Source organism: Arachis ipaensis, chromosome B2 (assembly GCF_059453495.1).
Source record: "Arachis ipaensis isolate K30076 ecotype BB chromosome B2, ASM5945349v1, whole genome shotgun sequence".
Taxonomy (NCBI): domain Eukaryota; kingdom Viridiplantae; phylum Streptophyta; class Magnoliopsida; order Fabales; family Fabaceae; genus Arachis; species Arachis ipaensis.
In genome coordinates this window covers 77,193,728-77,208,299 of record NC_142437.1, presented here as the reverse complement: position 1 = coordinate 77,208,299, position 14,572 = coordinate 77,193,728, and the positions used below count along the sequence as shown (strand labels likewise).

General features: G+C 37.5%; 1 protein-coding gene across 1 annotated transcript; it reads left to right on the top strand.

The window, feature by feature from the left end:
• Positions 1–8,571: 8,571 nt before the first annotated feature.
• On the top strand, positions 8,572–14,041 carry LOC107613050 (putative protein disulfide-isomerase A6). The gene is made up of 13 exons (XM_016314886.3): positions 8,572–8,859; positions 9,339–9,404; positions 9,625–9,776; positions 10,203–10,287; positions 10,787–10,884; positions 11,010–11,065; positions 11,594–11,711; positions 11,927–11,954; positions 12,041–12,132; positions 12,481–12,637; positions 12,751–12,875; positions 13,059–13,158; positions 13,652–14,041. Exons 2-13 carry the CDS (start codon positions 9,348–9,350, stop codon positions 13,715–13,717), a joined length of 1,134 nt encoding a protein of 377 aa, XP_016170372.1. The 5' UTR covers positions 8,572–8,859; positions 9,339–9,347; the 3' UTR covers positions 13,718–14,041.
• Positions 14,042–14,572: the final 531 nt, after the last annotated feature.

Here is a 14,572-nt window from a genome sequence, read left to right as displayed (position 1 = left end):
GGTGGTCTCTCATCGGCATCCTCCCATGGCACGTCAGCTCGATGGCCTAGCTGTGTAACCAGATACGGGAAAGGGAGGGTGCCTCGGACGTGGACCCTGGCCATATAATGCCGGATAAAGCGTGGTAGATAAAGGTCCTTACCCTCCAGCACACACCATAGGAGGGTGATCATAGCAGCTGGGATCTCCGTCTCATGAGTACTTGGCATGACATAATTGCTCAAGATCTGGTGCCATAACCGAGCCTCATCATTTAAGTACGCCCTCTTGATCCCTCTAGGCATGGTGGTGTCCTGACCCATCTCCCAAGGAACAGTCGGGTCGAGAGCTATCCGTGCCTTTACAGCATCCCAATCAAACTGCATCAGGCGCATGTCCTCCTCAGCCTTTGAATAACCATCAGGCTGATCGGACTTGGCTGGGAGCTGGAGAATGTCCTCTATGGCCTCCTCAGTGACCAGAATCTGCTTTCCTCTCAAGTTTACTGCATCTAGGGTGGTGATGTAGTAGTTGCAGTAGAATTCCCGGACCCAAGATGCATTGACCTCTGTCAGTGTTCTCTCCAAAAAGAACCAGCCTCTTTGCTGGATTTGCTCAGTGGTGTACTGCTGGAGTGCTTCTGGAATCTTCAGAGTTCTCTCCATGTATAGATTCCTGGAGTTTGCAAATAACGGATACTTCAGCTCACAGTATCAGTTTGCAAATTTTATTGAATCATTTGCAAGGAGTAGCTGGTCAGCTTTTTCCTGCTGTGTAAAGTTCTTCTCCCGCCATGAGGAATCATGCATGAGGGAAATGATGGACTGGGAGGAATCTCCTCTCTTGCGCTTGCCAGTAGCCTTACCTTTTCCCTTTCTTTGTGAGGCGGACATCCTGAAAAATGGGAAACCAGGATATGGATAAAAATAGGGAAGCAAATAGGCAATTAAATAAAGAAAACTCAAAGCGGCAAAGGAGAATTAGAATGAGGTAAATGAGTCAAGTAAATGTGCATTAAGGATTGTATAGTAGTTTAAAATTTGGAAAGGAAGGATTTACAATCCAAAATGTATCAGAATTCAAGTTAAATAGAAAAATTGTCATTATGCCATGGTTAGAAAGTTAGAGGAAAGTGAAAAAAATCAGAAAAGAGATTTTGAAAAGGTTAGTAATGTTAGAATTTGAAAAAGAAGTTATTAAATTAAAATTAGTGAGTCAGTAAAATGTGGGTTAAGGTAAGTGGCATAAAGAAAATATTCCATATAACAAGGATTCACAATTATGATTAGAATTAACTCACAACCTAACAAAGAAAACAGGGTGATGTTGATTCTAATAGATATAAAGAAAGCAAGAACTGGAATCAGAATATCACAAATGCAGCTTATAAACCAGGAAATCAAAGAGGATAAGAAAGTCTGCCATAGCAGTCATGAAGTGGTTTGGGTAAAGCAGAGGACAACAGAGTTCAGATTGTCAAACCAAAACATGAATGAAAACAATTTACAAAAAATTTGGGCAGCATTCTGGCTAAAATTGGATTATCCCGGAAAATAAACAGCAAACAAGGCAGTTCATATGAATTAAAAAACTTTCTGCAGTTATCTATAATTAATAGAAACATGAAAATTTAGAGTAACAAGCAGCAAATGCAGGAAATCACAGCATATGAACAAGGTCACAGGAACAGCAGAATTGCAGTTTTGATAAAACAGAAGCATGAACAGTGCAAGTAAACAGACCTAGATCCACTAACCACAGCCTAAGCTACCTAACAACCTAAAAATCCACTACAGCATGCATATCTATCTATCCTAATTATAAACAGAAAAAAATTGTAAAATAACTGCGAAGGACAGAAAAGCGGCGTTCATCGGAACCTGGTAGGCGTGAGGAGTAGAACGGGGTAAGAAAGCGGCTGGGTGGTGGCTGCGGCGGCGTCCGGCACGGTGGAGGGGCACGGCGGCGCGGTGGCGGCTGAGGGGGCAGTGGAGAAGGGGGTAATGGGGATAGGGTTTAGGGTAATTGATAGAGGAAGGGAGGGTGGTTGCGTGTGGGTGGCGGAGGGGGCGCGGCTGGGATGGCCGGCGGTGGTGGGTGGTGGTTCGCGGAGGGGGGCACTGGCAGAGAAGGGGGAAAGAGAGGGAGGAAGAAGAAGAAAGAAGGGGAGGGAGGAAGGGGTGATAGGTGGCGGCGGCGTCTGAACGGCGGCGGCGACTGGGTGGTGGTCGAGGCGGCGCAATGGTGGCTGGGTGGTGGTTGAGAGAAGAGGAGGAAGAGAGGGAGAAGAGGGTTGGGGGGCTGCGCGACTGATAGGGTTCGCGTGGCTGAGGGGGTTATATTTTCAAATCCACGCGATCGCGTGGGGGACGCGGTCGCGTGGTGGGGGTGATAATGGGGGTGACGCGATCGCGTGGGTTGCGCGATCGCATGAGAGGGGTGGAAGAGGGGATGACGCGATCGCGTGGGCCGCGTGATCGCGTCGCTGGATATTGTGCTAAACGCACGACTCCAGTACCGTTTCAGCGCAACTCTCTGTCTCGTCCTAGGGTGTTGTGCAATCCATGCGACGCGATCGCGTCGCTCACGCGGTCGCGTGGGATTGGTTTTGTGCAAGTGACGCGATCGCATGGGGCATGCGATCGCGTGGACCAATTTATGCAAAACGCACAAGGGCCGCACGATTCCAGCCTAACTTTCTGGACGTTGGATTTTTTACACCGATCTCCAAGGCACGCGGCCGCGTGGATGATGCGGTCGCGTGGATAGTGTATTCGCAGTATGACGCGATCGCATGGGGCATGCGATCGCGTCGTGCATCCCCTTTTTTTTATTATTATGAATGCAGGATGCAGTATGCAGAATGCAATGATTAATATGAATGCTATGCATGATTCCAGGTTCAATAAAATGAAATAAAATTCGAAAACAAACAAAACTAAATAAAATTAAAATTGCAAAAGGAACGATCATATCATGGTGGGTTGTCTCCCACCTAGCACTTTTAGTTAAAGTCCTTAAGTTGGACATTGGAGGAGCTTCCTGCTATGGCGGCTTATGTTTAAATTCATCCAAAAATCTCCACCAGTGCTTGGAATGCCAATAGCCTCTGGGGTCCCATACTAGGCATGTAAAGCTTCTGAGCAGCTTCAGACAAATTTTCAGGCCCCCGGGGTGACGAATGTCAGAATAAACTCCAGGATCCCAAGCCTTGCTTTTAAATCCGCCTCCGTCTTGATCTACATGTTTCCATCCGGACGGTTTAAAGAGTAGAATCTCACCATGGTGACCAAACGTTCTCCGTGATCCATGCAATGGAGCATGATACCAATCCATGTACTTCGAGGTGAAGCGTGGAACCTTATTGAACCTTGTGCACCAACTCTGAGTACGAGCCATTTTCCTCTTACTCTTAAAGCCGCAAAGAGCTCTAAGCTGGCCATCTGTTTCAAGTAAACCATATTCAAGTGAATAAGTAAAGTTATAGGTTAAGGATTGTACCCACTTAAAGCTTGTATTAGGTGGTAATGGCCTTGGGATAGGTGTTTCTGGTGGTTCTGTAAGTTCTACTCCCTTGTGCTCTTCTGTGAATTCCTCCACTTCCTTGCAAGGTTCTACAATTGTATCTGTGTCCTGGTCAAAGTCTTCTATGTCTTCCTCATCACTTGAGTCATAGATTGGAGGTTGAGAGAAATCTACCTCCGCATCATCTTCGTATTCACTTGGGGAAGATTCTTCGATCTCAGAGAATTCACTTGCGGATGCGAGTTCATTACTAAGAGAATTTGACTTGTGACTATCATCATCAAGGGAATTTGTGTCCTGGGTCATTCCGTCTGATTCTTCATAAACAACTTGCTTTGGAGATTGTACAATATCCTCCTTAGCATCAACTGTAGCGTCCTTGACGGAGTTCTCCTCAGTTCTGGATTCCCATGGAGGTTCAGCATCTCCTAGATCTTCAACCAACTCTTCTTCCTGAACAATGACAGCTTCTTCTACCTGTTCTAGTACGAATTCATTCTCTGTCTTGTTCACTGGAGTTTCTGGTATCTCCTTCATGCTACGCTCTTCATTAGATTTTTCACATGGGGCTGTGGCTGATCCTTGTGTATTTGAGCGCCTAGAAACCCATTGAATTACTACTTGCTCCAGTTGTCGAATGGTTGTTTGAAATTTATTTACTGTTTCCTTTAGGCGAACCTCTGCTTCTCGGGTTGCCGGACTTGGACATGATACAAAGGAAAGTGGTGGTGACTGGGAGTGATTGGATTGGTACTGGGGTAAGGAAGGATCATATAGTGGCGAATGGTAAAGAGAAGCTTGTGAGTGAAAGGATGGTCTATAGGCACGGGGTGGGGCTTGTTGGTAGTTACAAGGTTGTCCACCATATCTTTCAGCTGGGTATGCACGGTAGAATGGTCTTTGTCCAGGATATCTTGGAGGGTGTTGTTGCCTAAAGGGTTGATTAGATCCTCTTGGCTCCATCCATCCTCGATTGGTCTGACCTTGATGCACATTCCTGCTATAACTTCTATTTCTTTCAACAAAGTTAGAACCAAACTCAAAATGAGAGAGGTGATAATTCATGGTTCATGGTAGCAAATAAAGATGAAAAGGAAAAACAAAAATAAATAAACAAGCAAAAGAAAAATATTTATAATAACCAATAATAAGGCACACGTTAGCAGTTCCCCGGCAACGGCGCCATAAATTGATGTGGCGCAGAAGTTGGTGAATTAAAAATTATTAAAATAGTTACGTTGCAAGTATAGTTCTTAACTCACCGAAAATCTACCTATCAATTTAGAAATATGTCACAGAGAGTTTAAATTAAAAATTACTGGGAGTTTAAGTCCCAGGTCGTCTCCCAACGAGTTGCAGAAAAGTGTGCTATTTTATTAATCAGATGTTCCAAGAAGTTGAGTTAAGTAGGTGGAAAATTAAATTGAGAAAATTCAAATAATATGAATAGAAGCCTTGATTGGGAGTTGATTAGTTTGAATCTCTATCATTGATGGGATGATTTCAAGATTAATTTATAATTAATGGTTGTTCTGTTTAGTTATCCTTTACTAGATAAGGGAAAGTCAAATAAGTTGGAATGCTAGATCTGTTCACGAGTCGCAACCCACTTAGTTTAAAGGGATTGGTGTTAGTGATTAGATAACAATCCAACAGTTAACCCAATTACAATTTTTCTTTCAATCCTTCCAACTCAAGAGTTCCTTTCAATCAACTCCCTATCAAGTGGGGGAACTACTCACTCATTGTAAATAATAAATCCATAACACATGAAAGGGAATTAAAAGAAGACATGATTATTGGAATGGAAAAATAAATTAAAATGGAAGAAATAATCCTTGTATCAAATAATCATGAAAGTATTCAAATGACAAAATTGAACAAAGCAAAGAACATGGAAGAATAAAACCAAGTTAAGAGAACGAACTAGAATGACGAGGTCTTGATGAGGAAAAATAACTCTTCTCAATGTTCCAATGCTAAGATCAATTCCCAAAATTAAAATTCTAAAACCTAGAGAGAAAAACCTAGAGAAGGGAAAACTAGATCTAAAACTGTAAACTGTGTAGAATGAATGTTCTTCTTCGTTTCTGCATATTCTCTGGCTCTAGTCTGCTGTTCCAGGCCGAAAACTGGGTCGAAATAAGGTCCAAAATCGCCCCCAGCGAAGTCTGCAGATTATGCAGATCGCACATGTCACGCGATCGCGTCATCCATGCGGACGCGTCATTCGCGCTTTTCCTTGCCACGCGTTCGCGTCGTCCACGCTACCGCGTCGCCTGAGCTTTTCCAATCCGCGCGGCCGCGTAAGCCATGCGGCCGCGTCACTGCGATTTGCTCTCCTTCGCGCGGTCGCGTGAGCCATGCGACCGCGTCACTTCTCGCTGGTTATCTCCTTAAATTCTTGTGTTCCTTCCATTTTTGCTAGCTTCCTTTCCAATCTCCAACTCATTCATGCCCTATAAAGTCTGAAACATTCAACACACAGATCACGGCATCGAATGGAATAAAGGAGAATTAAAAATATATAATTAAAGTCTCTAGGAAGGAATTATAATTTCATGCTAATTTAATGAATAAGTGGGTAATGATCATGATAAAACCACACAATTAAACACAATATAAACCATAAATAGTGGTTTATCAATAATTCATGGAGAAGAATTTTATGGTATGCAAAGAGTTGCAAAGAGATTTTCTCAATTTATCTTATTCATATCATATGACCTTCAATATAAATTGTAAATATTCGATAACTAGTTGCTTTGAGCGAGAAATTCATCAATAAGTTGTTGTGGGTCGAAAAAATTTCCAAAACAATTAATCATTATATCCTCGGATCATATAATTGATTCCGTCAATGGATATATATTTCTGAACTTTTCAATTTACATACAATCAAATGTTATATGCATGTCATGAAAAATATTTCTCAAGCAGAAAAATATCTTCCACACAAATATCTTGATTGAATGACTCTTACCACTCAATTATTTTTTGAATAAGTGCCGACATAATAACTCGACTAAGCTTGGGGGTTCACCATATCATTATTCACTTATCTTTTAACCGAGTTATAACTCATTTTATTTTCTAAGCTTATCTTGGATCATATGATCGGCAGACAAAGCTTGGGAACTGTGATCCGTAACCTTATACCTCGGTCTTTATTGTCCATTATGAGTCATAAATCAACTTTATTTGCCTTCATTCTAAGTTTGTAACGGACGATCTTAATAACCATTATTCTGACTTAATGACTAACGGTCATAACATCAACTCTATTCATCAACCCTATACCTATAAAGGCATCAATCTCTATATCTCAAAAGACACCGCATGATAAGTTATATTTCATGTCTAATATTCTATATTCATAAAGTTATTAGATACTTTTTAAATACTTACTGACTTAAGTGTCGGAGTGCCTAGGTACCCACCATTTGTATTCTTCTTGTCGAAATATATGTCCTTTGAAGACAAAAAGATAAGTTCAATTTCCTCTAAAACAAGATATACCTCGAAAGTTCATCCACATAAAAATATTATTATATTTTAAAATGCCATATTTATGTCATTTAAATCAAATACTTATTTTCAATATATAAGCTGCATATCAGTACACTATTATAATAATCATACTCATGTTACATTTAACATTAGTAATAATATTAAAACAAGAATAAATATTTAAATTACGTCTCAACAAATTTTAAATTAGATACTTTAATTTTTAATAAACTTTTATTTATAAAAAAATATTAAAAATTATTTTTAGTAAACAGATTAATCTTTCAATCAAATTTTTAAAATATATATTAAATAAATAAATTTTTAACAAATTTTATTATAAAATAACTTGATAAAAAAAATTACTATAACACAAATTAGTCCCATTTTAAAATAATGAAGAGACTAATTTATTTCACTAAGATAATTCTCAAAACCTTATAAAAATTAAGAGTTTATTAAGAACCAAAATGTGAGATCTAATTTAAAAATTTCTTAAAAATTAATTTAAATATTTCTTTTTAAAGCAAAATTTGCAATCTGACTCATTGAGCTCGTCTTTGCATTAGTAAAAACAAAATTAAAAGAAATACACTTATTATTAAAACAAAAAAATTAAAATTTTATATAATTATATAATATAATTAAATTAAAAAATATTAAAAAATATTAAAAAATTAATAAAATTTATTATTTTTAATCAATAATTAATTAGTAATATTTAAAAGTATAATTTAAAAATATATTATTAAAGTAAATAAATTAAACTAATGATAAAATATAATAATAATAAAAAAGTATAAATTCTATTTGTCTCTGAGTTTGTCTCTGCAAATTAATCAATTTAACCAAAAATCTCACCGGTAATCGTAAGTAGGGGTGGCAAGCGGGGAAGTCTGCCTCATCCCGCCCCGCTCCGCCAAAAGTCTGTCCTTTGGCGGGCTGGTCCGCCCCGTCCCGCCTATTGAGGCGGTCTTAAAATCCCACTCGACCCTGTCTAACGGCGGGCTGGAGGACTAAACCCGCCAAATCTCATTTTTTTTACTATTAACTATTAAATAATATATATAATTTCACAACTATTTAAATAAATTTATAATTTCTAAAGGCATAAAAAAATTATAATTTCTATATTCACAAACTTTAAAAGTCTTTGTAATTATAAATATCTAATAAACATCATTATAAACCAAGTTTTTCATCCAAAACATAATTACAAATATTGTCTCCAACGCAAAATAAACATAATCTAAAACATAATTATAAATATTATCTCCAAAACAAAATAAATATAATCCAAAACACTCAATTTTTATGTTCATTCTCTTATAAGTTAGGTTGAAAAAAGTTAGATTTTGGCAAAAAAATTACAAAAATATCCCCTTATCAAAAAAACACTACGTTCGACGGAGAAGTCCGCCCCACCCCACTAAAACTCACAATTTAAAATAAATTTTTACTATTTGACGGTCCCAATTTTCTAACCTAATTCGCTTTATTTTTGCAGGATACACAGACCAGTCCGATAGATTTAGACCAGCTCGTCACCCGTAACGTTAAGTCCGTAACCCAATAACCCAATAATTCAATACTACCTCGACTACGTACGAAATTTTTCTTTCCCCATGTATCCCTACAGCAATAATAAATTATTAAACCCTTGTTCAACCCAACGTGGTTCCTAGTAATTCAAGCGTGCCTCTTGGACTTGAGATCTGGTTTTATTACTTTTCTTTCGTCAGATTTGGTTCTGCGTTTGGTGTCGTCTCCGATCAGGCTTCTCTTTTCTGGGTGTCACTCATATTCTTTTGCAAGGCCTCGTGCTCGCTGTCGTCGTCGTCTTCGGTGAGGTTCTTCGCTGGTCCTGTTTGTTTGTTTATTTGTTCGTCTTCTCCCGTTTGAGTCTGAAGCTGTTCTTGATGTTCGGTGGTGTTCTATCAGATCTGTTATTCTTTATCCCTTACCTTGCATTTGATGTCTGCTTTTAGACCTATTTTTGAGTTTTTCTAGAGATGGATGTTTCAAATGACTGTGATAATGGTTCAGATTTCATTCTCTTTCTTATTTAATCTAATCAATTCTAGAATATTTTGATAGATGATTATGAGAAACTGGTTTTGGTTCAATTGAATGAATACATATTTCATCTCTGGTTGGAGATGCAATGAACCTATTTTGCAGACACCTTTCTTTATCGCTTATCTTTTAACCAAAAAGTCCAATAGCATTAGTAGTGAATATTTTAAAGTCCTTTGCACAAAGCCAAGCTAATTATTTCAGTTGTGGAAACTTAACTCTTATTAACGGGGCACCTTGGGTGACAGATCCAGAAGATGCACCGTAAACTTGACAATGGCATCTTAGCTGCTCAACTCCATTCGAGAAAGAAGGTATGTTGAAACTTGGAAGCTCCACAAATAAAATTAGCGTTGTGTTTTTGTTAAAGCATAACAGATAGTAGCACTACATGTTTGATAATATAATAGTATGATGAATATTTGATGAAGGCAATATCTGGTTCCACTTTTATGCTTCGATCTTTGTAAATAGGCAGAACAATTAGACCATTAATTAACCCCGAACACCTCTGACACTTTGACGCGTGCACAGATCTGGAGCAGGGGTTTAGCGTTGGGAGTGTTGGTGTTTGCTCTCGTCTTCGTATCTGTCTCTGCAGATGATGTTGTTGTGCTCACCGAAGATAACTTTGAGAAGGAGGTTGGTCAGGACAGAGGAGCACTCGTTGAGTTCTACGCTCCTTGGTAATAAAATAAAATAATCACCAATCCATTTTTGGTTCCTTTGTTGATTCAATTTTTACCTTATCTAGGGTTTAGTTCAGTATACAGTTCGAATAGAATGTGTTATTGTCCTTTATCTCTTTGATTTTGTAGATTAATAGATGTTTAACTTTATATTCTTTGATTTGATTCCTTTAATATAAGTTATTAGATGATAAGATCTCTGTATAATTGACACTAGAGAGAGTGAGGGTACCAACGAGACTTTTTTTGTGCCAACCGAAGGTTCTGAGTTCGTTATATATATATAGAAAGTTGCCAGGTTTTCACTCTGTCGGGTGATTCATCGTGTCAATTTTTTTTTTTTTGCGATCCAGCAAAGATAAGATGCACATTTTTTTTCTAATTCTCAATCTGTGTTTCTCATACCATTTTTTGTTACCATAGGTGTGGGCACTGTAAAAAGCTTGCCCCTGAATATGAAAAGCTCGGTTCCAGCTTCAAGAAAGCCAAATCTGTTTTAATTGGCAAGGTAAGCAAGCACAAGTGGTGTTTATCACTTTCTCAGTTTCTCTATATTCAACACCTTTCAAATATGATTCATTTTGCAATGTGTGTTGAGCTTCCAGTGTTCTTATGTATTTATGGTTCAATGCCAAGTTTTAGTTAACTAGGATGGTAGAAAGATTTTCTTGTTTTTGGGATAATCTATCATTTTGATTTTTTAGTTTTTATTCTTAAATTAGCATTTAGCACATATTCTCTTATATAATGAAATACTTTCCTTCCCTTCACTTTCTCGTACATCTTCAAAATGATATCCCTTCCTTTTTCTTCTCTGGTATTAAACAAATATGGTTGTTATAATGAAGTAATCATAAACTGAGGAAGTGAAAGAGAGGGGACAGACTGTGAAAAGTAATAAGACTTGGTTCACATTCCATATAATGCTTGCCCTTGTATGCTTTATGGTTTCTTGTTGACCTTTGTCATTGATAAATTGAAAAGGCTTACTTTTTAACGTGTTGCAGGTGGACTGTGATGAACACAAGAGTGTTTGCAGCAAATATGGTGTCTCTGGGTACCCAACAATTCAGTGGTTCCCAAAGGGATCTTTGGAACCCAAAAAGTGAGGAGACATTGCCCATTCAAAACATATATTGATACTATATTTTATCTCATTTCATGGTTACCTGTTTTGTCAAAGCTGTCATTCCTTCATGCTTAATACCTGAATTTTAAATATATCTGTAGGTACGAGGGGCCACGCACTGCAGAATCACTTGCTGAGTTTGTCAATACAGAAGGAGGTACTGTTTGAAATACACAGTTGGATCTAACCAACTGTGGAGAGAATTTTCCTCTCCTGAACTAACAAACTGAACAGAATTTTCTCACTAACTAGAACTAACTAATCCCTAGTATTTATTGGCAGCAGTTAAGCCTAGAACTACTGCTGCTAACCTGCTATACTAGCTTAATAGAGCTAACCAGCAGCCAACCAGCAACAATTATGAATTAAGTAGTGAAAATTCAGCTTATCTACTCCTTACCTCTCCTCCTATAAACCAATCCAAACCTGTTCCTATCAGTAGCTTCCTGAATAGGTCATATGTGATATGTGGAATCAAATATCTTACACCATTGGTCATGTCACATAGTAAAACATAGTCTGCACTCTGCACACCTCATCTAGTTATTTTAGCTTTACTAGTGATGAGGTGGAGCGTCAGCCCAATTTTTAGTTATCTTTAACTTATACCTTATTCTCTTTTAATGTTATTTTTTTCATCCTTGCACGTATAGTGGTACTTTCTGACAAGGGATTTTGTTTACAGGAACCAATGTGAAGATTGCTGCAACTCCCTCCAATGTTGTCGTGCTCACAGCTGAGAATTTTAACGACATTGTTCTGGATGAAACTAAGGATGTATTGGTTGAGTTTTATGCACCATGGTACTTGGCTGTAATTTTATATTGTTATTGTGCTAACTTTTTATCTTAGTTACTTTTTCTTTTGTTGTTGTTTTTCTTAAGTGTTTGTAGGCTTAGTTTATGTTATATATATATATATATATATATATATATATATATATATATATATATATATATTCTCAATAAGTTCAAAAACTCTTATCACTAAATCTTATTGACTTTTGTAATTCTGTTAGGTGTGGACACTGTAAAAACCTTGCTCCTGTAAGTAAATATCTTATTTTACCTTGTTATCAATTTAATGTTGGGTTAAATAATATGAAGTTTCACTATTTTTATTCCACCTGTAGACTTATGAGAAAGTTGCCACAGCGTTTAAACTTGAGGAAGATGTAGTGATTGCGAATCTCGATGCTGATAAATACAGGGATCTTGCTGAAAAGTACGTTTTAACCACCCGATCTATTTTGTTAAGAAAACTAGTGTTCGATAGGCATAAATCTTTCTGAATATTCCAACCGAAGAAGGGAGTTATTTTAAGATGAAGGCACATGTTGAAAGGCTTCATTGTTTGTCTTTGTTTTTTTTTCAAGTCATGGTGCAGTTTTACCTCTAGTATGATGTCATGGGTTATATTTCTCAGCTCATGTGCTCACTTCAGTATATTATAAATGAAGTGAAACAGATGATTAAAGTCTGATAAAACATGAGCAACAAAGGTGGTGAAGATCATAGGCCCGGAAGATCACAATATGATAAATAATTTGGATCTGCTGGAATCTTTGTGCAGGTATGATGTGAGTGGGTTTCCTACATTGAAGTTCTTTCCAAAGACCAACAAAGCTGGACAAGATTATGAAGGTGGGAGGGACTTGGATGACTTTGTGACATTTATCAATGAGAAATGTGGTACAAGTCGTGATGGGAAAGGGCAGCTTACATCAAAAGTGAGTAATATGCTATTTAAGAGGGGACAAACAAGAACTTTTTTTCTCCTTGTGGTGGTGGTTTCGGAGTTTATGTTCTGCATTTTGTTCATATATTTGATACTTTTTTGTAGGCTGGTATTGTTGAAAGCTTGGATGCCTTGGTAAAGGAGTTTGTTGCTGCCGGTGATGAAGATAAAAAGGCTGTATTTTCCCGCATTGAAGAGGAAGTTGATAAGCTCCAGGGTTCTGCTTCAAGGTAACATCACCATTATGTAGTTGCCGTAATTGAATTGCTTCTATGTTGGCGTCGCTGTGCTTTTTCTTGTTAACGGCCAAAAGTTTAAGAGGAAGCAGTTAGGGCAGAGATGCCTAATTCTAATGGTTTTCTTGTTCAGATAGTTGTTAACCTGGATGCAATAATATAACTCTGTTTCACTAGGTACGGAAAGATGTACGTGAAGGCTGCAAAGAAATTTACTGAGAAAGGTTCTGATTATGCCAAGAATGAAATCCAGCGCCTAGAGCGCATTCTTGAGAAGGTAATATTCTCAGTTAAAATAACCAAGGTTTAACTTATTTTTATTGCTTTATTTTGAACTATTTTGTAGAAAAAAAGGGGACATTGAAGGAAAAAGTTTATATCTGTCAAGAAATCATTTCATAAATTATAAGCAGTTTTTATAAGAACTTGTTTTTGTCAAGGAATATTGAGGAAGAAGTCACATCATAAAAATACCTTTTAACCTTAAAATGAAGGCTTCTTATTCACAAGGTTGTCGGGGATGTGTCGAGAAAACATCTGTCCTATAGTTATCCGTTTGGGTCATTATTTTGATTTGGGCCTGCATCTGTCTTGTTCCCCCTTCTTCTATTGGTTCTCTTCTCTCGGATGATCCCACTGCCATAGTTGTTTTTTTCCCTTTATCAACCCAAAAAAAAAAAAAAAACTAAATCAAGAAAAATAAAATTAGACATAATTCTGAAGCAAATTTACATTTTTTGTACTCAATGGTCCATGTTTGATTGATGCAGGCTGTTAGCCCGTCAAAGGCTGATGAGTTGACACTTAAGAAGAATATCTTGTCAGCATTTGCATAAACTTAGAGGAACATTTGTTAGCCATCTATCCTCCAAGATAGCATTCCGACCCCAGCATTTTGAGATGCCAAAACAGCAGGAAGATTTCAGCATGGAGACTTCTTGTGACTCTTTGGCCTTGTATAATGAATGCATAGATATTTTGGGGGAAGATATGTTGTCTCTCTCGTCCCCATCTCTATAGTTTGACCCGAGGGATTTTTGAAACATGATGACATTTACCATTATGTTTGATGACACTCACTTTTACGTGATAATTGCTATGGGGGAATGGCAACCATAACTGAGTACCTAGAAATGGATTAATTTGATGACATTTCTACCGTTTAGATTTAGGTTTAGTGATAATCGTCAAAAAAAAAAAAGTGATGATATAATCCATTTAGATTATCGACTAAATTCCTATTTTGATTTTTGAGATTTACGCGATTATTTATTTTGATTTCCGAAATTCAAAATTACACATAGTAGTATATTTTGATTCCCGAAATTCAAAATTACACATAGTAGTATTTCAGATATAGTTTCGGGCACCATTTTAGTCCCTAGGTTCCATTTTAGTCCCTAGGTTCTTTTCGACGCTGAGTTGGTTAATGAAATGCTTAGGGGGCAAAATATTGACATGCTAGGAGCTGTAACAGCTAGGTGACATAACAAGATTTGATTTAGGATCCAATTTGGTCTCTGAAATCTTAATTTATGCACATTATTAATGTTGTTCTCGGGCAAAATATTGACATGCTAGGAGCTGTAACAGCTAGGTGACATAACAAGATTTGATTTAGGATCCAATTTGGTCTCTGAAATCTTAATTTATGCACATTATTAATGTTGTTCTCTTCCTTTTTTGCTGCT

Excerpts from the sequence above, each read along its gene's own strand:
- LOC107613050 (XM_016314886.3), top strand. The coding sequence starts at position 9,348 with ATGCACCGTAAACTTGACAATGGCATCTTAGCTGCTCAACTCCATTCG. Across the intron at positions 11,955-12,040 it reads ACTGTAAAAACCTTGCTCCT|ACTTATGAGAAAGTTGCCAC; the intron begins GTAAGTAAATAT and ends TTCCACCTGTAG. Across the intron at positions 12,638-12,750 it reads AAGGGCAGCTTACATCAAAA|GCTGGTATTGTTGAAAGCTT; the intron begins GTGAGTAATATG and ends ACTTTTTTGTAG.